Source organism: Gopherus flavomarginatus, chromosome 14 (genome assembly GCF_025201925.1).
Source record: "Gopherus flavomarginatus isolate rGopFla2 chromosome 14, rGopFla2.mat.asm, whole genome shotgun sequence".
Lineage (NCBI taxonomy): Eukaryota > Metazoa > Chordata > Testudines > Testudinidae > Gopherus > Gopherus flavomarginatus.
Genome location: NC_066630.1, coordinates 36,619,781 through 36,643,884, shown reverse-complemented (window position 1 = coordinate 36,643,884; position 24,104 = coordinate 36,619,781). Strand labels below are relative to the sequence as shown.

Genomic DNA, 24,104 nt, shown 5'->3' with positions numbered 1-24,104 from the left:
TAAACTGGTTTAAAATCCCACCTTCAGTTCAACAACTCTGTTTAGACCAGACTCGTACAGGAGGTGGAGTACCTATGCTGATGGGAGAAGCTCTCCTGTTGGCGTAGGTAGCGTCTTCATGAAGTGCTACAGTGCTATAAGCGTAGACTAGCCCTTACATTGTTAGAGACGCCACTCAGACAACGAGTAACACTGGCTATAGGAAGAAGGTCTCCAAGCCCCACATTTTCAAAAGCACAGGGAGAGGGTCTGCCTTTATGAAAGAGCTCACGAACTTTATTGGGAACCGTGAAGCTAAAATTCTGTGCAACCCTGAAGACTTACAAGGCAGAGGTATATTTATGAAGTGCTACATTAAACTCTTGCAGCCAAACAAGGCTGCAGGTAACTATTTTACCCACAAGCCCAGAGAAATGCATAAATTCAACAAATGCAAACACATTAACCAAGTACAGATGGACCCTGCAACATCCTAAATGCCTGTCTCCATTTGGCCCATATTTTACGGTAAATTGTTCCAGTAGAAAAACTGCACAAGTCTAGAGTTTTTCCATGCGCAATTTCACATTCACAGTCCTAACAGCAACATGCTGAGTGGGTTCTATAGAGAATATGCATCCCGCATGCAACGGAAAACCCTGGAGCTGAGTTCAGGTTTAGAAAAACGTCCGGAACGGAAAGATATACACAGCAATTAGGAGCGAACAGAGCAAACCCTTTATGGTTTCTCTAGAGCAAACCATATCAGCCTTGACAGACAGATCACTTAATAATTAGAGACATGCTGACTCTGCTCCAGCCAATGCTGTTTGTTGTTAACTTTCACTCTATTTTTAGATACCCCGATAAAGAGCCACTTGTTTCCTGCCAGTTTATAGACATACACACACTCTATGTATGCAGAGAGATTATTTATAGGTGCACTCACACCGGGCGCAGGGAACCATATTGGCACTGTTAGTTACAGCCAAGACCCACAATTTAATCCCTGAGCAGTCCACCTCCCATCAATGGCATCACTTGTAGAGCAAGGCACTACTCAGTGAGTAAAGGGATCAGACTCTGACCCTGAATGGTGAGTGAAAACACGTTTGTTGCTTTATATCCTCAAAAGACAAAAGACTCAACAAAGCTGATGGAAAGAGGAAGGAAAGCGGAAGCAGCAACAAACACAAGCGAATCACAGGACTGGAAGGGAGCTCCAGAGGTCACCTCGTCCAGTCCAGTTCCTGAACTGATCCCAGGGTCCCAGCTCCACTCCACTTCAACCTCGTTCATCAACAGATCTCAAAGCAATTTACAAAGGAAATCCATATCCCCATTTTACAGATGGGGAAAGTGAGGCACAGGGAGACAAAATGCCTGCCCTGGTTCCCAGCAGGCCAATGACAGAGATGGAATAGTACCATGGGTCTATTGTGTCCCAGTCCAATGCTCTATCCATTAGGTTCTCGTGAGACACTGATACCTTTACAAGTAATGATTTTCAGGATCCCATAGCTGATAAAGAGGTTTAACGTTTGCATGTTGAGAATAAAACACCCACACACCTTTTTATCCAGTTTTCTGCCAGCCATGCTGAGAGTGATCACTCTGTTATCTGACAGCTCTTGGGCAGCTATCTGAAAGACAAGAGAAAGTTTTATTCATTTTTTGAATGAAAATTAAATTCACTGATTAACTGCACAAGAGATTCCAAAGCCCAAACTATGAGAGAGCACGTTAGACCTTCTTTGTTTGTTTGTTTAATCGTTTACTATTTAGAATGAGATGCATCACTACAAGCTGCACAAGACCTGTTCTCAGATAAACCCATTACATAGCCTAAAAATACAGCAAGAGTTAGGACTAATACCACCGTTGTCAAACTGTAGGTAATTTTACCAGTCCAGACACAAGGCTATTTCCTCCCCCCCCGCCCACCTTTTACTATAATTGTTAATGAAAAAACAAAAAAAGACTACTGAGTTTATAAAAACATCACACTTGTCACTGAATGGAGAAATTTACAAGGTTGATTTAGACACATGACTCATAATTAAACCATCTATGGCCCTGATCCTGCAATTGGATACAAACGTCCGCATCCAATTGCCCATGTGCAGCCCCACTGAACTCAGACAGACCCAGTTGCAGGATGCGGCTCCAAGTGTTGCTACTAGGATTCAGAAGGAACCATCAAGGTACTTTTCTTCCCCTCCACTAGTCCTCATTAGTACTGCTCGGTGTCTTTGAAGCTTAAAACTAAAATCTAGTCTCCTTTATCCCTATAACCTAGACATACTGGTTCTTTGTTGTACAGCTGCTGAGTTAGCTCAGTCTATCCGCCTAATGCTTATTTCCTGCCTCCCACTTTCCCACTCCACAGAAGATCTGACCAGATGGTGGACTCCCTCTGTTCTCTAGTCTTCCCACGTCACGCTTCAGTACAACATCCGTAACGCAAACATTGCGCCCATTTGTAAATGCAGGTCGGGCCATTTTCTCTTTTGCCCCATTTAGATTTTACTCAAAAAGCTTCTGTGAAATCAAACTGGTAGAATGAAAAATAATTCCATGGGAATAATATGGCTGGCATTTATGCAAAGTGTCGCATTTCCCCCCCTCAATTCGCCTCCTGCCCTAGCCTTGGAAAAGCGACATTGAAAATAGCTTTTTTCTTCCAGCAACCTTTGCTTCCCAAAACGATTAGACTAAAAGACAGTGAGTCATGGAGCATCTGTTGGGCTTGAGCCAAGTGGAGTTGGTTATCATCATAAGAACATAAAAATGGACATACTGGGTCAGACCAATCGTCCATCCAGCCCACTATCCTGTTGTCTGACAGAGCCATCATCCTCTGTCATTCACTCCCAGCTTTTGGAAGTCTGAGGCTTAGGGACACCCAGAGCATAGAGTTGGACCTATCCTTCCTGAATTTATCGGATTCTTTGGTGAATACAGATGTAATTTTGGCCTTCACAACATCCCCTGACAACTAGTTCCACGGGTTGACTGTGTGTTGCGTGAAGAAGTACTCCCTTTTGTTTGTTTTAAACCTGTTACCTGTTAATTTCATTGGGTGACTCCTGGTTCTTGTGTTATGTGAAGAGGTAAGTAACATTTCCTTATCCATGTTCTCTAAAATCATGACTGTTGTGGAGACCTCTATCATATCTCTCCCCTTAGTCATCTCTTTTCTAACCTCAACAGTCCCAGTCTTTTTAATCTCCTCTCATATGGAAGCTGTTCCATACCCATAAGAATTTTTGTTGCTCTTCTCTGTATCTTTTCCAGCTCTAATCTAGCTTTTTTCAGATGGGGCAACCAGAACCACAGGCAGTATTCAGGGTGAGGGCGTACCAGGGATTTATACAGTGGCATTATGATATTTTCTGTCTTCTTATGTACCCCTTTCCTAATGGTTCTTAACATTCTGTTTGCTTTTTTGACTGTTGCTGCTCATTAAGCTGATGTTTTCAGAAAACTGTCCATGATGACGCCAAGCTTTCTTTCCTGAGTGGCAACAGCTAATTTAGACTCCATCATTTTGTGCATATAGTTGGGATTATGTTTTCCAATGTTCATGACTTTTCTTTGATCAACATTTAATTTCATCTGACATTTTGTTGCCCAGTCACTCAGTTTTGCAAGATTCCTTTGTAACTCTTTGCAGTCTGTTTTGAACTTAGCTATCAGGAGTTATTTTGTATCATCTGCAAACTCTGCCCCCTCACTATTCACATAAGATCATTTTTTTCCACATCATTTATGAATAGGTTGAGGCTTTCTGAAAGTCCAAGTACACTATGTAAACTGGATCACCTAGTCCACATGATTGTTGCCTCCTCTCTCCCAAACAATTTTAATAGATTGGTGAGGCATGATTTCCCTTTACAAAAGCCAGGCTGACTCTTCCCCAACATATCACGTTCATCTATGTGTCTCACAATTCTGTTCTTTACTATAGTTTCAACCATTTCCCCTTGTACCGAAGTAATCGCCAGGATTGCCTCTGCAGCCTTTTTAAAAAATCGTCACATTAGCTGTCCTCCAGTCATCTGTACAGAGGCTAACACAGTTAGTAGTTCTGTAATTTCATATGTGAGTTATTACAGAACTTTTGAGTGACAACCATCAGGTCCTGGTGATTTACTAATGCTTAATTTATCCATTTGTTCCAAAACCTCCTCCACTGACATCTCAATCTGAGACAGTTCCTCAGATTTATCACCTAAAAAGAATGGCTCAGGCGTGGGAATCTCCCTCACATCCTCTACAGACCAATGCAAATAATTCATCTAGCTTCTCCGCAATGGTCTCATCTTCCGTGAGGGCTCCTTTAGCACCTAGATTGTCCAGTGGCCCCACTGATCATTTGGCAAGCTTCCTGCTTCTGATGTACTTAAAAAGAAAAGTTTGCTGTTAGTTTTTGTGTCTTTTGCTAGTTGCTCTTCAAAGTCTTTTTTGGCCTGCCTAGTTCTACTCTTACCTTTGAGCTGCCAGAGTTCATGTTCCTTTCTATTTTCCTCAGTAGAATTTGACTTTCAATTTTTAAAGGCTCTCTAACCACCTCTTTTGCTCTGTTGTTTAAGCATGTTTGCACCTCTTTGGCCCGCAATGTTTTTTTTTAATTTGAGATATTGTGAGGGGATCACCTCTACTAACTGCTCAACGGCGCCTCCTTGTGGCTCATCCGGGGAACGAGCTCTGCCACCTGGTCTGATGCCACTTCATGAGGTTACTCAGCCCGTCATTTCCCTCACTTACTCTGTGGCTTCTCATGCACCAGGAGCTGCAGCTCTTTCCTCTTCATGGCTTAGCCCTCTGGCTAAGTTCTCCCTCCCCTTCCAGGGTTACATCAACGTCTGCTTCCAGCTGCCTCTAAATGGGCTATCCCTAGTGTGCCACTCCAGTAGTGACTTGTAGGGGGACCTGGGCCCACCCTCTACACCAGGATCAACTTCTGTTGGCGAGAGAGACCCGAAGAAGAGCTCTGTGTAAGCTTGAAAGCTCGTCTCTCTCACCAGCAGAAGCTGGTCCAATAACAGATATTACCTCACCCTAGACATTAGAAAGTTAAACCCTACTGGGTCTTCTCTGCAGATGCAAATGGTTTCCCCAACCGTATCTATGACTTTGGGTAGGATCTGCATTTCATTCGTCATCCCGGCACTTGGGATGTTTAAATTGATGCAAAAGTTCAGTTCCTGCTCCCAGCCAGATCAATCAGATTCCTCACTGGCAAACTTTCTAACTTGCTTTCAGTTTACAAGGCTATCACAGATACAGTAGTGACAGGTCAGCCCCGTTAAGTCAGTGGACACCAATTTTCACCAGCTGAGGACCTGGCCCCAATGGCCAAAACCATCCATTGTTGCTACTCAAGTTATACCAGGCATGAACGTAGCCCAGCACATAATGAGTTAAAAAGGCATCTTTCATCCTCCTATAAACTGAAAAATGGCTTTCACTGCCAAACACCAGTGGGCTGGTTTTGTCTGGAATATGTTCTAATGTGTTTCTTGGTATTTTAAGGAAGGGAACATTTTATAACAAAAAAAATAAGTCTTTTATGTTGCCAGTGATTATCTGCTGTTTTTTAGAAAAAGCTTCATCCTCCTCTAAGAGCTGTCCCCCTCCCAGAAGGTATTACCAGGCATGACAAACTCCAGGCGTCACTGTGGCAGTTCGGGAGCAGGGCACAGGGGTATGAAACAGCAGCTGAAGACAATCAGGCTCCAGAGAACTCAGAAGGGTAGAAATACACACATTTTGATTTGTATTAGTACGATAATATTTCAGAGCATTCCCCAACGCAAGATCCCTGTACAAGTATTTAGGAGGGCATGATCACATCTAGGTTATTATGAAACTTGGGAAATCAAGGGACAATTTTCGTCAGAAGGAGCAATCAGAGGACTCTTACTGCTTAAGAAAAATGCAGAGGCAGTAGAGAGTTATAGCCTGTCATGCCTCTTCAGACGGCTGGGAAAGAACACCATTTATGGCCTCTGAATAACTATTAGAACAAAGCACTTTAAGTATAGCCCTCTGCTCTAGGAGACAGAGACAATACGCATGCTTAGGGAGATGCTGATTGTATTATGGTACATGCTGAACTTCCTAATCCCAAAACATGCTGTGTGTGGTTCAAGGGCACTATACGGTCCAGCACAGAAGTGGAGATTTCACGGTAGAAGCACACAGGGGACAGGATGCTTCAGGAGGATGGACAGAACGGTCAGCGCTGGCATGTTTCGCAGTGTAAGGACACCTGTGGATGGGTCAGTTGCAAGGACTGAACCCGGGATTTCTGGATTTAAAAGCATTAATGGCTCAAGAACCAGGCCTGTATGTCTGGAAGTGACAGCAGACTCTGATCTCTGCAGGCGGGCTGGCCATCAGAGAGGCACCAAGACGCTGTTGGTTAGTGCATTGCAACAGGCTGCCTGCAGCTCCAGGGAGGAGATGCTAAGCACAAGGCTGCTCTCTCATTATCGTCTTTCACCCTTCTCAGGACCAAATACGTCACTCTCTGCCCTATACAGGCAATGTTCAAGGCCCAGAGCTAGGAGGGAGATGGGTCATTCCTATGAGTAAGGCGCCTGGAAAGCTGATGAGGGCTAAAGAGAGGGCTTTAAGAAGAGGCTGCATGCCTTAACTGCTAAGCCATCAGGCTGAGAGTCAGGGGACCTGGGTGCAAGTCCTGGCTCGGTGACAGATGTGTTGTGTGACCTTAGGTAAGTTGCTTCCCCTCTCTAATGTGGGGATGATGACAGTGGGCAGAAGATTAAAGAGAGTCTAGCACGGAAGGCCCTACAGGAGGACACAAAGCCAAGGCTGGGGCTGGAACTTAGGCTGTACAGCGTTCATTCCTTTGCTGATAAGGCCAACCCCCAGGAATGACCCTACACCGTGTGCACACAGACTCTGCAGCAGGGTGGGACTGGCAGCTGCTCCCAAGCCCACTGTAACGTTTAATCGCACTGTATCTTTTGCTTGTTGTCTCCTCGTTCCCCTTTCATTTTGCGCTCGCTCTGGGCCCATGCCAAGTCTGACTCAAAGAACCGCAGCTATTAACAATCTAACAAGCGATGGCTGGTGCTTTGGAAGCACATACCTTTGCAGCAGAGAAGTTCAGTTACCAGGCAGCCTTATCTCCTCGGATAATAAGTTAAGCTGCATAACTGAGTTTGGTGACTGAAATTATTTTATGCCTCTTCCCTGCTCGTGCTTGGGGGAAAAACCTCCCACATAATTAACCCCCCTCCCACTCTACCTACAAACAAATTCAGATGGTCTTTCAGCTGGACGTAGGATCCACGCCCTGATTGTGGACTCTTAGCGCAAGCGTCAAGCATTGTACAGAGCTTAGTGGAGAATTTACTCCTTTCCCATGACCGTCCATTCTGTAGGCACACGGGGGTCCACCTCTACATTTTGCAAAGAAGGGTCCTTGGAAATTTGGCCTCCGTATTCAAAGGAGGGACACTCTGGTTGAAAAGACTTAGCACCCCAAGAAAAATGTTGGGGACAGGGAGGTCATTGGCTCATTAACAGAGAGTGGGAGGAGAGAGTAGGTGACCCAGCACCAGTGGGGAGTGTGTCAATGGCAAAGTGACTCACTCCAGAGAGTGGGAGGGTCAGAGACGTTTGCTTCATCCCAGTTCTGAATGGCTCCAAGGACTCCCGAGCAGCAGCTCTAGTGACCTGGGCACTGCACACCCACTGGGGGGCTCCAAAGCAGCAGCATGTCACGGGGGAGCCTTCACGTACCAGGAAAACCGGCAAAGCTGTCGCAAAGCACTTAGAAAGAGTCCCTTCCATGCAGGCCCATGTAAGCTAAGCTAAGGGGGTTACAGGGATGGGAGCTGTGGTCTTCCTTGTGAGCCGTGTCACCGAAGGGCAAGCAAAGGGGGCACAGAGAGGGGCGAATAACTCACAAGTGCAAAGCAAGCGATTCAGGGGCCTTGGATGGAAAACCAGAGCAGGAGTTTCCTGCGCTTTCCCTGCTCAGGTCTCACTCCGAGCACAATAGCCACCACATCCTGCTGTGAACAGGAGGAGGGAGACTCCCCAGGAGCGGTAAGTGATGGAGAAGATCCTGGCTCCATGCAGACACCGGGAACAGAGCATGAGGCACCCCTCCCGCTGCCAACTCCGCTTGCTATGGCTGGGCAGAAAGTTTCTCCTCCCCACCTCAGCCCCCAGGAGCGACGACCCACATAGGCGGCTTTCGCTCTCCGTTCCGGGGCTTCACGTGCCTCGGCTGCAGCAACGCTGACACCTCCATCCCCTGGCACTGCCGACGGTCCAGCCACACCAGCCTCCAGAGGGGAACAAGACTCCTAAATCAAAAGATGAGACCAACCGATATTGGACTAGGGAACAACCTGGATCATAAATCCCTCCCGGCAGGGATCATCCTCCTCTTGTCTCTTGTACAGCCCCAGGCACGGTGCTGGGGCCTTTGTCATATTTATAAATAGGTCAGACGGGCGGGGGAGAGGGGAGTTAATATTAGTAATTTGCTGATTAGCACATTGTTTCACTGATACAGGCATGACCAGCCATTGCATCGACTGGGTGGTGTCTTCATAGACTCATAGACTCATAGGTCAGAAGGGACCAATCTGATCATCTAAGCACTTTACAAAATGTGCATTAGTCTTATTAAGCCCCTTTTACAGGCAAGGAAAATGAGGCACAGCAAGGGAAGTGCTGAAAGCCACACTGAGTCGGGGCAGATCCAGAGGTAGAATTTCCAGCGGCAACAGATGTACCCACACGAGCTTGCATCAAGCTAGCACACGAAAAGCAGAGCAGCGGAGTGGTGAGATGGGGTAACTGCTCTGAGCACAGTCCTAGGTACACACTCACGGCAGCTAGGCTGTGCCGCCCGGGCTCCCCTGCTTCTGTCAGTGCACTGGTTCCATCAGAGCTAGTACGGACAGCGCTCCAGCTGGGAAATTACATTCCAGCTCCAGGGGCACGTCTACACTGAAATCAACAACCGGCGGCACCGTGGCTGGTCTGGGTCACCTGACTCAGGCTATAAAATTGCAGAGTAGATGCTAGGGTTCAGGCTGGAGCCAGAGAACTGAGACCCTGGGCTCCAGCCCAAGCCCAAACCTGCTACACTGCTATTTCTAGCCCCATGAGCCCAAGTCAGCTGACCCAGGCTCTGGGACTTGGTGCCACGTGATTCTTTATCACAGCGTAGACGTCCCCTCGGACCCCTGCCCTGGTAACGCACCCAGGTGTCTTGGCAGCGGACATCAATATAAATGTATAGCCCGACATAGTTGCTGACTCTGTGGGTGCTCAGCACCCACCAGCCAACTGCCCATCAGCTGTTTGGCGGTGCTCAAGACGCCAAATATTAGCACATCAGCAGTGACAACTCAAACTGCAACAGGTTCCAGGGCAGAGATCTGAATCCACTTCTCCTGCCTCCCAGGGTCCTGGAGTCCAAGGCCAGAAGGGACCACTGTGACCATCCAGTCTAACCTCCTGTGTGACACAGGCCAGAGACCTGCCCCCAGATAATGCCTAGAGCAGGTCTAGAAAAACATCCAATCCTGATGTAAAATGGCCGGCAATGGAGAATCCACCACGACCCTTGGTAAGCTGAGCTCCTTAAATCACCAGGCGAGAGAGACGCTCGCTCTTTGGCCCAATGAATATTTATTTATTTATGCAAAGTGGGACAGCGTGAACAGCGGAAACGGAGATCAACCCATCCCCGAATGGCCGACAGCCTGACCGTTAGGCTGCTCAACTGGGAGAGGGGAGAGCTGAGTTCAAGTCTCCAGGGATTCAAACTAGGTCTCCCACATCCCAGGCAAGTGTCCGAGCTAAAGGGACAGGGACGCTCACACTCCTGAAGCTGTCCCCAAACAACTTTGTCCCCAGCCAAAACTAAATTGGGCCAAGTTTGCAAATAATTTCCAGTTGACCAAGACTGCATTTTTTTCAGGAAATATAACTATTAGTCCAAAAATGTTTGCCCAGCTCTAGGTTAGAGGAAAGCACTCTTGAAAGGATGAGCTAAGTGGATATGATATCTAGCGCCAAACACAACAGGTAGAGTACGTACCCCAGTTCAACGTACCACTGCTGCCCAATACACCGGGTACAGCAAATCTCAGCGTGATGCACCAGCCACATCGGTGAATAGGCCAGGGATGTCCTAATACACAGAGCCGACAGGCCCAAGATGCATGACATACCGAAAGTATCTCTGTCCTGTTTGCAGGATTTGAGACGATTTCAATGCATGCACAACCCAAATGAACAGCTGGGAATCCCAGATATCCGAACAGGGACAGTAATACCTTGCATCTCTCATGATTACTGGGATTCCTTGGGATTCTCAAAATCACAATATATGCACATTCCCTTGCAAGTCCCCTGGCTCCGGCACTTGTAGAAAGACGCCCACGACTAACCAAGCCAATCTGCTCCAGCGCACAACTTTCTAGCGAAATCAGAGGGCGAAGAGGCTGACAGAGCGACAGTGAAAGGGCTAAACAATCCTTTATGTCTGTGTTGCAGCTGATGTATATTTTCCCTTGATAATGACCACTGAAGGAAAACAGAAGCCTGCTGCCCATTCTGCTAGGCTAGATCATATCCCCCCTTGACAATCCAGAGGTACCAGTCAGAGTATTTCAGTCCCATATTTGGCAGTATGCTACAATGTATTAGGCCCAGTTTGAGACAATCCATGAGGCACAAGATATAGGGATGTGTCAGCCAGAGATGCTCTTCCTAAAAGCAGCAAGAATAAATCAAAAGGACAGATCAGCATGCAAACGCAGCTCTGTATTTCTCTGAGCTGAGCTACAGGGAGTGTGCCCTGAACTTATTCCAGATCAACGCTAAGTCAAGGACTGGAGAGTCTCATCCAGTAAGGAAAAGCACAGGGAAATAACCCAGCCGGAACCGGACTAGTGACACGGGCTGGTAAGACAGGTTAGTCTAACTTGCTTGCAGTCATCTGGGAGAAGGGATCTGCTGTACGATACAGGGCAGAGGCTACTGGCTGATGTAACCTCATCCCAGCTGGGAGTTCTGTTTGCCACATGCCAGACTTGCCTCTAGTTCTGGTTCTTTTAAAAAACTATAATGTATGTGAGTTTGGAGCTGGTGAAAGCACAGGATGGACTCTCCTAGAAATCCAAGTTCTCTGGTCGCTCATGAGAGGTGCCCAGCATTGGCAGCAGACGGGACCCAGAACTCTAAGGGATTCCAGTCTCCAAAGTCTTGGCCTTTTCCAAAACCAGTGTTTTTTGTGATGCCTGTTCTTGGTGTAAACCTGACCCTTGCTGGATAAGGCTGACTCTCTTTGGATACTTGAAAAAAATCCCAGCTCTGGTGCTCAGGGATGTGAACCTCTGTCCACTACTCCGAATTAGACCTACCAGAACAATAGAGATCAGCAGACACATTCTGCAGTCACTCTCCTCTTAAACACGACATTAAAATAAATCTCCCTCCAGCACACTCTGCTAGAAGGTTTCCCATCAGATTCACGCACGATACCTCCGTTAGCTTCCTTTCGATCTCAACATCATCCTCACACATTGGAAATTCTTCCACACCCTGAACACAAGGAAGGGCCTTTGTCAATGCACAATTTGCAACAGCCACCCAAATCTTTGGTTTCCAAGGACAACCTTATCACACATGGGACACTTGGCACGGGGCCATTTATTTTTTAAAGTAGCTTCTTTAATCATCTGAATTTCTCTATTTACTCTAAACATGATTTAGGCATTAAATTCCTTCCCCTCCACAAAAACCTCAAGGGCCAGATCCTTTTCAGTGGCCCTTTGGTCTAACCATTTAGAAGGTGATTTCAATTGCTATACACTTAGCAGTAGGCCTGTCTGAACACTGGACTGGGATGAACATTTTCCTATGGATATTTGTTAGAACATTGGAATCAATCACTCCAGTTGTATCTGCGTTCCCTTTGGGTCTGCCTTCCCCAAGTGTCTTCACTGGGTATTGCTGGCACCAAACCTCGTGGAAAGCAAACCTGAAGTGCCCACTCTCAACTGCTTGCAGAAAGCAAAGTTTAAAAAGCCTAATTCCCATGAACGATTACACCTGAAACAGAATGAGTGAAAAGTTGCACTCAACCAACCAGATCACTTGTGAGCAGAGCTGGCCGGGAATTTTCCGACGACAGTTTCATTGGATAACGCTGGTCTGTCAAACCTGAAATGTTTTGTGAGAAGGGTTCAGGTTCGATGGTCTTTTTCCAAGTCCCAGGGCTCTGAGAGAACCCTGCCCAGTTTCCTACTGGGGTCCTGGGGAACATGGGATTACAGGATCCGCAACTCCACATCAGAACTAAGTCGAATTTTGAAATATCCCAGGAACCAAAAATCCCAAGTTGCAGCCAGTTCTACTCATGACACCTAGAGTTGCAGGCTCTGATGCTTACAAGCCTTGGGACATTGGTCAAATCACTGATGCTGACAAGCCTCGGGACATTGGTCAAGTCACTGGGGGTGGACATTTCAAAAGCACCTAAGTGATTTAGGGGCATGCATTCCCATGCCTTGCAGTGCCACAAGTATTATGAGGATGCTGGTGCATTCCTGAGTGGAGAATGGCTCAGGATGTGTGAGAATTAACAGGGATTCTGCTCCTCAATCACTGATGCTTCTGTAAACCCCGTCCTTAAACTCCATGTTCCTCAGTTCCCCATCAGTAACATGGGGAAAATAACTGCTCACCAGACAGGGGACGTGTAACGTCTGGTTAACGTCTGGGCCAGCGCTTTGAACATTTGAAGCACTCAAGATAACTAAGCGATGCCATCTGCCAGTGGACCTTCTATAGCCACCTTACTTACCCACCCCCAACCCCTACCCCCACTCCTAGACTGGCGATTGGCTGCACACACGGTGGGCGATCTGGGCAGAGATGAAGATCTCTTCCGACACACTGAATAATTCCTTTCAAGCTGCTGATCGGGAAGGGAGATGAAAGCCCTCCACAGCACAGTGCATTCGCATGGGCTCAATTTGCATAATGAAGCAGCCAGCAAGGTCGCTAGTCTAGTCGGGCAGAAAGGAATGTGGAGATTCAGACTCGGCAGGGGACCCTCGGACACACACAAAACCGGAGGAGCAGCAGGAGGGCTGGCAGGACTGAAACAGAAAGAGCTCCCAGACAGCAACCAAGAGCTCCGAGAATTAAAGGAACAGCCCGCTGCCTCAGCACATACACTAATATATCCCTGCTCCATCTTCCATTAAAGACAACTGCTCTCCATCTCCCTAGGAACACTCAGAAATATGGGACTCAGAACCCAGTAGAAGAAACAACCATATTCCAAGACACCTGGGATATAACTCATGCTACAGTAAAAGCCAGGTAGACAGCGCCAAGTCGCTAAGCAACTGCCTACTGCTCAACTAACATGCTGGCTCAGGGTTCTGTGTCACCTCTTCACAGCTGGCCCAGAGGATAAGAGCCTACTACTGCTAGCAGAGTTAATCCTTTAGGCCAGGTCTACACCACCACACACTTCGGCATAACTTATGTCGCTCGAGGGTGTGAATAAGCCACCCCTCCCGACTGACGTAAATTACACCAACCTAAACGCCAGTGTGGCCAGCGCTATATTGGCAGGAGAACTTCTCTCGCAGACATAGCTACCACCTCTCACAACGGTGGGTATATTATGCCGCCTCTCCCGTTGGCACAGAGCGTCTTCACCAGATGCAATACCGATGTAGCGCTTCTAGTGTAGACAAGCCTTTAGTTCAAGTGGAAGACGCCTGTCTGTTTGTGCTGAAGATCCCAAATTCAATCCCCACAAACATGATGGTGAGGGAGTTTATATTAAGAGGGAAAATCCGAAGAGACACGACCAGCATTTGACCTATAACGGTCTTAGGTACTTCTAACGCACTCGCCACTTTTACATAAACAATACTTTCTTTAAAAAGTGAAAGGGACACCACAGGTGCAAACTTTATGTTTTGTGCAAACTAACGTGTATAAGAGCCAAAAACAGCAGGGTGTTTTCATGTTACTGTTTATGTGGAAGATTATTGCATTCCAGTGTTTGCCATGCTAACACTGCAACACTGTTTAAACACTGCAGTATTATGTATGAGAACCAGAAAAAGAAACTGACTAAAAGCAACAGTTAAGTTTAAACTAGTTTATTTTCACTATCCAACCAGATTTAAATGCAAAATAGTAAATTACATAAATTGTACAGAGTGAATTAGACATTTAAAACCCTTTCAGTTTTAGTAATCCAAGGTATTAGCAAGACGTGAGGAATTATTTTTTGAAACAAATGTGTTTTTTTAAACTTGACAAGTGACCCTTTAATCTGGCTCAATTCTTCCAAAGTAAGTGCCAAGGGCAGGGTGGAGAGAGACTTAATCAGGAAAAAGAACAGGAGTACATGTGGCACCTTAGAGACTAAGAAATTTATTTCAGCATGAGCTTTCGTGAGCTACCGCTCACTTCTTCGGATGCATAGAATGGAACACACAGACAGGAGATATTACACATACAGAGAACATGAAAAGGTGGAAGTATGCATACCAACAGGAAGAGTCTAAGCAATTGAGATGAGCTATCATCAGCAGGAGAAAAAAAAACTTTTGAAGTGATAATTAAGATGACCCATAGAAGGTGTGAGGAGAACTTAACATAGGGAAATAGATGCAATTAGTGTAATGACCCAACCATTCCCAGTCTCTGTTTAAGCCTGAGTTAATTGTATCTAATTTGCATATTAATTTGAGTTCAGCAGTCTCTCTTTGGAGTCTGTTTTTGAAGTTTTTTTGTTGCAAAATTGCCACCTTCAAGTCTGTCACTGAGTGAGTGGTTAGCGAGGTTGAAGTGTTCTCCCACTGGTTTTTGAATGTTATGATTCCTGATGTCAGATTTGTGTCCATTTATTCTTTTGCATAGAGACTGTCCGGTTTGGCCAATGTACATTGCAGAGGGGCATTGCTGGCACATGATGCCATATATCACATTGGTAGATGTGCAGGTGAACGAGCCCCTGATGGCATGGCTGATGTGATTAGATCCTATGATGGTGTCACTTGAATAGATATGTGGACAGAGCTGGCATCGGGCTTTGTTGCAAGGATAGGTTCCTGGGTTAGTGTTTATGTTGTATGGTGTGCAGTTGCAGGTGAGTATTTGCTTCAGGTTGGGAGGCTGTCTATAAGGGAGGACTGGCCTGTCTCACAGTACCGCTGACAAGCATGGCCCCACAGTATGCCAACATCTTTATGGCTGACTTAGAACAATGCTTCCTTAGCTCTCGTTCCTTAACGCCCCTACTCTACTTGCGCTACATTGATGACATCTTCATCATCTGGACTCATGTAAAAGAAGCCCTCGAGGAATTCCACCATGATTTTAACAATTTCCATCCCAACATCAACCTCAGCCTAGACCAATCCACACAAGCAGTCCATTTCCTAGACACTACTGTGCTAATAAGCAATGGTCACATAAACACCACCCTATACCGGAAACCCACTGACAGCTATACTTACCTACATGCCTCCAGGTTCCATCCAGGACACACCACAGGATCCATTGTCTACAGCCAAGCTCTAAGATACAACCGTATTTGCTCCAATCCCTCAGACAGAGATAAACACCTACAAGATCTCTATCAAGCATTCTTAAGACTACAATACCAACCTGCTGAAGTGAAAAAACAGATTGACAGAGCCAGAAGAATCCCAGAAGCCACCTACTACAGGACAGGCCCAACAAATAAAATAACAGAACGCCACTAGCCATCACCTACAGCCCCCAACTAAAACCTCTCCAGCGCATCATCAAAGATCTACAACCTATCCTTGAAGATGATTCCATCACTCTCACAAATCTTGGGAGACAGGCCAGTCCTCGCTTATAGACAACCTCCCAACCTGAAGCAAATACTCACCTGCAACCGCACATCATACAACATAAACACTAACCCAGGAACCTAACCTTGCAACAAAGCCCGATGCCAGTTCTGTCCACATATCTATTCAAGTGACACCATCATAGGACCTAATCACATCAGCCACGCCATCAGGGGCTCGTTCACCTGCACATCTACCAACATGATATACGCCATCACGTGCCAGCAATGCCCCTCTGCAATGTACATTGGCCAAACCGGACAGTCTCTATACAAAAGAATAAATAGACACAAATCTGACATCAGGAATCATAACATTCAAAAACCAGTGGGAGAACACTTCAACCTCTCTAACCACTCACTCAGTGACAGACTTGAAGGTGGCAATTTTGCAACAAAAAAACTTCAAAAACAGACTCCAAAGAGAGACTGCTGAACTCAAATTAATTCGCAAATTAGATACAATTAACTCAGGCTTAAACAGAGACTGGGAATGGTTGGGTCATTACACTAATTGCATCTATTTCCCTATGTTAAGTTCTCCTCACACCTTCTATGGGTCATCTTAATTATCACTTCAAAAGATTTTTTTCTCCTGCTGACGATAGCTCATCTCAATTGCTTAGATTCTTCCTGTTGGTATGCATACTTCCACCTTTTCATGTTCTCTGTATGTGTAAATATCTCCTGTCTGTGTGTTCCATTCTATGCATCCGAAGAAGTGAGCGGTAGCTCACGAAAGCTCATGCTGAAATAAATTTATTAGTCTCTAAGGTGCCACAAGTACTCCTGTTCTTTTTGCGGATACAGACTAACATGGCTGCTACTCTGAAATTAATCAGGAAAGACATATGAATTACGTACTGCTCATTAATTTTGCCATTGCATTTTCTTTCGCCTTTTTAAAAATGCCCCAGAAGTGATCCTGGCAACTTCAGTACCATGCAAACTGCTTGAAACTATAGTAAAGAAAAGAATTACCACGCACGTAGGGAAGAGTCAACACGGCTTTTGTAAAGGAAAATCATGCCTCATCTATTCATTACAATTCTTTGAGGGAGTCAACAAACATGCTGACAAGGGTGATGCAGTGGATATAGTGTACTTAAACTTTCAGAAAGCCTTTGGCAAGGTCCCTCACCAAAGGTCTCTTAAGAAAACTAAGCAGTCATGGGATAAGAGGGATGGTTTTCTATTGGATCAGTAACTGGTTAAAAGACAGGAGATGAAGGATAGAAATAAACGGTCAGTTTTCAGACTGGAGAGAAGTAAATAGTGGTGCCCCCCAAGGATTTATACTGGGATCAGTGCTGTTCAACATATTCACAAATGATCTGGAAAAAGACAAATGGTGAGGTGGCAAAGTTTGCAGGTGATACAGAAGTACTCAAGATAGTTAAGTCCAAAGCAGGCTGTAACGTTTTTGGGAGGCTACAGGCCTACCCAGGGTGCTTTGCAAGAACAAGGCTTACATACACTGAGTTATTAGCTTTAATGAAGGTAAAGAGACATACCCGCAACGGGGACTTTTGGCGTTGCTGTTATGGAGGCGGGGAACCCAGCGCACCGAAGCTTGGCTTGGTATGGAGTTTAAAAGCGGGACTAGGACCATGCAGCTATATATATAAAATTAAAAAACAAACAATTTATGCATCAGCAAATAGGGACTTTTTACAAGCTGTGTTCGCCCCTTGGCCAAAGGCCATGCAAAGCGGTTCTAACCAATTAAAGCGGGTTATGACTGGTGTGCTGTGTCCTACAGTGACCGGTCACTGAGAAAGCGAAAATACCCTAGCTAGGCCGTAACACAATCTTCCGCGGTTCCCTACACAGGCTGTGAAGAGTTACAAAGGGATCTCACAAAAGTGGGAAATTGGGCAACAAAATGGCAGATAAAATTCAGTGTAGATAAATGCAAAGCAACACATATTTGAAAACGTAATCCCAATTATACATACAAAATGATGGGGTCTGAGTTAGCAGTTACCACTCAAGAAAGATCTTGGAGTCATTGTGGATTGTTCTCTGAAAACATCAGCTTAATGTGCAGCAGCAGTCAAAAAACCCATCACTGTTAAGAACCATTAGGAAAGGGATAGATAATAAGACCATAAACATGAGAACGCCACTATATAAATCCATGGTACGCCCACCCACCTTGAATACTGCCTGCAGTTCTGGTCACCCTATCTCAAAAAAGATATATTAGAAATGAAAAAGGTACAGAGAAGGGCAACAAAGCTGAGTAAGGGTATGGAAGCTGTTCCATACAAGCAGAGATTAAAAAGACTGGGATTGTTCAGCTTAGAAAAGAGACGAGGAAGGGTGAATATGAAAGGTGTCTCTATAATCATGACTGGTGAAGAAAAAGTGGATAAGGAAGTGTTATTTACTCCTTCATATAACAGAAGAACCAGGAGTCACCGAATTAAATTAATAGGCAGCTGGTTTAAAACAAACAAAAGGAAGTATTTCTTCACACAATGCACAGTCTGCAGAACTCTTTGCCAGAGGATGTTGTGAAGGCCAAAACTATAACTAGATTAAAAAAGAACTAGATAAGATCATGGAGAATAGGGTACATCAACGGCTATTAGCCAAGATGGTCAGGGATGCAACCCCATGCTCTGGGCGCTTCTAAGCCTCTGACTCCAGATGCTGCAACTGGACAAACGAGGTGGATCACTTGTTGATTACCTATCCTCTTCGGTCCCTCTGAAGCACCTGGCACTGGCCACTGACAGAAGATAGGAGATTGGGCTAGATGGGCCACTGGTCTGACCCAGTATGGCCGTTCTTATGTTCTTTTAATGTTAGCGAAATCCTGTTACCATCTTACCCATTTCTACAGTGAATAGCAATACAGACACACTGCAGCAGCCACGCTTAGCCATTCTGTTTAAAACCGGTCTTAATTTCAATACCCTTTAACCACCTCACGTAACATAGAAGGAAAAGCTCTTCAGCTGGACTGTTGTCACCCAGCTAAAAATCTGACAGAGCTCAGATCTAACATTTAGAAGAGCCAATGGTCAAAAACCAGACCTAAATCTATCCTCTTCGTGTAAAGAAACGATTGTTACATATACCAACAATGGGAAAGCCACCACCTGGGGGGATTGTGAGCGATGCTGTTGCTAAGAGACCTGTTGCTAAGTTGTAAGTCCTGTCCTCTTACTACAAATAAACCCACTGATTATCAGCAGCGTAATATAATCAACCCCTTTATCTCAGTCTGTCTCAGGGAGGTTTGGAGAGAGACCATGTGCATAACAAGAAAAGCATATTACTTTGTACTTACCCAGAGATTTAGATTTTGTCATTTCAGTGCCCCGGGCCCCAGCTAAGAAAAGGTGCCCATTGTACTAAACCCTGTACAAAAACGCAGCAAGAGGCCGTCCCTACCCCCAAATGCTTACAATCTAAATAGACAAAAGATACGAGAGGAAATGGAAGCTCAGAAAGGTGAAGCGACTTGCAGAAAATAGAACTCAGGTTTACAGAGTCCCAATCCAGCGCACTATCAAGCGGACCGCACTGTGTCTATTATCTACGTTTCCACACAATATATATAATAAATCAGTAACTGTACCGTTATCATCCCCTTTCCAGCTGGCTTCCCATTTCCCAGAAGTAGTGTTCTTGTTATCTTCTTGCTTGAGACAATCTAAGGAAGCCACAAAAAAACAGAGATGTAATGGTGTAAATGATCAAAAACAATGTGAGGAGGAACTGATCGTGGCCTAAATTTGCCAATTCCGGTGACAGGTTCACAGTCACACCTTTTCAAAACGTATCTTAAAAGGACCACAGAGACACAGTACTTGATTAATGTCACCATCCTCATCAATGCACATTTGCATCAAGTTCTTCCTTCCCAAAGCTCTTTAAAAGCATAGGCCTTGCTCCTGTTTTACGCAAAACACCGTTGGCCCCTCCTAAAGTCTAATGGCGTGTGCTTGGCAGCTCACAGGACTGGGTTCTTAAACAATATATTCAGGGAAAAAAGCTCACCCCACTCAAAATGCAGCTGTCTCTACGGTGGAACGTGCCACCAGTTAAATGGTGCACAGCAACACTACCCAACACTTTAGGCTGAGTGAAAGAATACTGTACTCAATTCAAACTATGGGCCATATCCTCAGCCAGCGTACATGGGCACAGTTCTATTGAAGTCAATGGAGCTACAGTGATTTGCACCAACGTAGGATACAGACTTACTTTTTGAACCCCTCCTCCTTGTTTAAATAACTTCATAGAAGCATGACAGTAAAATTCCTTTCTCTGCCAGTTTTGCTCTTCCATTGATGACTGATTTCCTCACTACCTAAGGACCCAATCCCGCAGAATACTGGGCAGTCCCAAACTCCTGTCATTTTCAGGGGCACTCTGCATTTTGCCTCAGCAGATCCCAAACGAGGAGCAGCACTGGTCATACTATGAAGTGGATATATATTGGATAATTCCCAGTTCTCTTCCTAAGAAGCCTGAAAACAGCCATTCGGAAGCTGAAATAACCCTCTGCAATCTACTTAGCTGCAATACGGCATCATGTGTAATTTGAGCACTAGCAGCAGCATTAGAGGGAAAAATTCACTTAGTTAAAGTGCTTTCCTGCAATTTCCAGCTCCGATCCAAGGCCAGAGCAGTTTCCACCCAGATGAGATAAGAGATGGTGGCACAGGTCTAACTGGATTTTATCATGGATTCTCAGTAGAGCTCACCCCCCTCTGGAAGACAGACCACTCCTCTAATCAAGGAAGAAGACATTAAATGCAACAAGTATCAGAGGGGTAGCCGTGTTAGTCTGGATCTCTAAAAAGTGACAGAGAGTCCTGTGGCACCTTATAGACTAACAGACGTATGTGTGAACATCCACTTTGTCAGACGCATGTCAGATGCAACAGTCAGGGCTGGTCTACCCTGAACATTTATATCAGCATAGCTACATCCCCTAGTGGTGTGAAAAATCCACACCCCCCAGAATCGCAGCTATGCAGCCTAACCTCCGGAGTAGACAGCACTAGGTCACTGCTAGAATTCTTCCATTAACCTAGCGACCACCTCCTGGGGAGGTGGATTCACTGCTGTGGTGGAAGAACCCGTCCCGCAGCTATAGTGAATGTCGACACTGAAGCGCTGCAGCCGCCCTGATGCAGTTTGAAGTGTAAACATAACCTAAGTCACAGCCAGGTCTCATTGCATCAACGACTACAGGATTTTCCTTACAGGACCAGGCCATCATTCCAGCTAGTCTGATATCTTTGCTCCAGCACTGGCCAAAAGTGATTGCTTCAGAGACAGGCAAAAAAAACCCAAAACCTTCAGTGAAACTAGGCATTTATGCAACGCTGCACATCGGAGGTTAAAAGTTGCTTCCTAACTGTGGCAGGCTTTCTGCTTGTGCCCTGAAGCATGAGATTTGATCATGCTTCATAGTTTTAGTTCACACGGCTGCAGAGGTGTTTGGGGTCATGGAACGAAACAGTCTTCCCTTTAAATCCAGCTGCAGAATTAATAAGGTGCAACAAAACACTCCAAACTAATCTGACAGAGCTCTGATGCAAAAGGGAAATTAAAAGGGGAAGTCAAATGCTTTTTCTAGTGGCTCTTCAGAGCCGGGTTACTTGTACCTAAGGCAGCTTCCTGTCCCTTCTAATGGCTGCCTGGACCTCAAAACTGGGCAGGTTTCATAAAACCCTACAAGGGCAAAAAGCAGGTGATCAAACTCCAGTGAAAAAAGCCACCACCTCTCTCAGCTGAGTCCCTGAGCCTGACACTCCACTGCATTGCATCTTGTCTAGTCAGTTACACCAAAGTAAGTATTGACATTCCAATTTGCCCCATGGTTATTCTGGGCTGCCAGACCATCACAGCAACAACCTGCTGTCCACTGCGAGACCATCAAGAGCCACAAAGCAATCGTGCTCCAGCAAGACGCCCCAGTCAGGGGCTCGATTCCAGCATTAATCCACCAGGTGTAGAACACACACAGACAAGTTAACTGGATATGGCCAGGAGCTCACAGCCTTGTTGCAACCCTCTCTTTATGGCTGGAGAGAAGGGCGATCCAGAAAGTTTTCACTGTAACATTGGGCCCCGTTGGGGAAAAAAACTTGAGAATCACTGACCTTAGTTAATCAGAACATCAGCTGGAGCTCAGACTAGTTTGTGCTGAATATGTCGAGTGTTTTTTCTTTATAAGAGGCTTTGACAGAACTGAACAGAAAAGTTTTCAAGGGAATCTAAGCAAAACAGGGTGGCCTTTTTTTTTTTTTTTTGGAGAGAGTATTGAAACATTGCTGGGGGCAGGAAAACAGCTCTAGGAAGTGAAAGTGACTATGAACAAAGGGAAAGCAACTGGTCTGATGTCACCCTTCAAGCACAATGATTTGTATTGTGGTAGTCCCTACAAACGCCAATCGGGGATGAAGGCCCCACTGTGCTCATTGCTGTATGTGTAGGCCAGGCCGACTCTAGAAACCCTTGCCGATGTAGCTATGTGGCCGGGGGTGCAATTTTTTGTAATATTTCTGTAAGGTTTTTCCAGCAGTGTAGCTGCAGTTATACCACCATCAATGTGTTTCTGCCCGTGTAACTTATTTCACATGCCGAACTGGTGTAAACTATACCAGTACATGCACTCTTTGTTGGTATAAACTGTTTCTAAGCTAGCAGGGCTTGCCAGTAGAGTTATACCAGCAACCCTTCTCTTTTGTAGCCCTGGCCTTATGGAAAAGGCAGTCTTGCCATCAAAGAGCTTACAATCTAGGCTACAGCAGGTGGATGTGGAGGTTGTGATGCTGGCAGACGAGGTGCCAGCTCACGCCAAGGCCCTTAGGTCTCAACTGAACTCTGACAAATACATAACGAGAACCAGTCTGGCTCACCTGTGTGTTAGTATCCTTAAAATATGAATTATAATTATAAGAATGTGTTCAGTGATTAGACTTTAAGGCATGCAGCAATTTACAAGGATTTCATAATTTCACTTATAACATCTGTAGCCCGTGTTATAAAAGGAATATTTAAGTGTTTGCACGGCAGTCCTTTGTAATGGTGTAAATCATCAAGTGGAAGAAAGATGTTAACTAGTGTGAAATGCCACCTTCCAGCAGAAGGTGTTACTTTCTGCCTAACAGAGAAGGTCCATCAATGCCAGGCGAACTATTGTGGAACATCAAAGAGGACAATAGACTTGCTGATTGCTCTCTCACGCCCCCCAGGAAGAGGAAACACGCAAGTGAATTGCCTTCCATCAGCTGGGAAGGCTGGTCAGAGAAAGGGAATAAAAATCCCTAATAAGAAGAAACTCTCTCTCTGATGCTTGGGCTTTCGAGGGCAAGGTTTTCTAGGCAGAAGCAAGAAATCCCCAGTGTTTAGCCTGGGTTAGCCCTAAGGGACACAGAACTTGCTTATTATAGAAGCTTCTATTACCTTTTAGAACTTAAGACGAACTCATTTGTGGGTGTGTGTTTACTTGCTTAAACCTTGTAAATAACAGTCTTATTTCCTTTCCCTAGTTAATAAATCTTAAGATGGTTTATTATACGACTGGCTGCAAGCATTGACTTTTGTGTGAGATCTATTGACCTGTAATTGCAATTGACCTGTGGTAAGTGATTGCTGCTTTGGGACTGGGAGTAACTGAAACACGGTTGTGAGTTTTGGTGTAACGGATCCTTCTGACTGAGGGAGGCACACAAGTGTCTGCTAGCTGCCAGGGCGCAGCATTGCTGTACAGCAGACTTACCGTGCCCAAGGTGCAGGAGAATTCTCCCAGGAAGTCATGCTCATACAGCTGCATGCTTGACTTGTCCTGGTCAAAGAGAGCAAACTTCAGCTTCTGCACTTCTTCAAAGTGGTAATCGACGATGAACTTCTTGGAGAAGGCTGGGTTGAGGTTATTCACGGCTGTCTCTGTCCTGTCGATCTGCAATTAGAGAAGGAGTTTGAGCAATTGATCAACAGGTCTACCAGATATGTACAAGCTGTATCCACCCCATCACTCACGTAGGACTTGTCTACATGGGGAGTTAATCCTAACGATTCCTAATTAACTTCTTCTGTGTGGATGCTGTTATTCCAGAATAAAAGTGCCTAACTCTGAAAGCTTAATCCACTTTGTTAATCAGGAACAGCGATTCCACTTTAAATTCACACCCTACCATAATCCAAATTAGCTTCTCTGAGTAGACAAGCC

The 24,104-nt window shown here is 45.4% G+C and overlaps 1 protein-coding gene across 2 annotated transcripts in view; it reads right to left on the bottom strand.

Annotated features, from left to right (window-relative positions):
• CPNE2 (copine 2) overlaps window positions 1-24,104 on the bottom strand; it is a 176,140-nt gene that overhangs the window by 78,303 nt on the left and 73,733 nt on the right. For both annotated transcript variants that reach the window (XM_050922780.1, XM_050922781.1), the window contains exons 3-5: window positions 23,655-23,834; window positions 19,494-19,568; window positions 1,551-1,622 (exon numbers count right to left, since the gene is read on the bottom strand). In XM_050922780.1, the coding sequence (XP_050778737.1) occupies window positions 1,551-1,622; window positions 19,494-19,568; window positions 23,655-23,834 (327 nt within the window). The remainder of the gene's footprint in view (window positions 1-1,550; window positions 1,623-19,493; window positions 19,569-23,654; window positions 23,835-24,104) is intronic.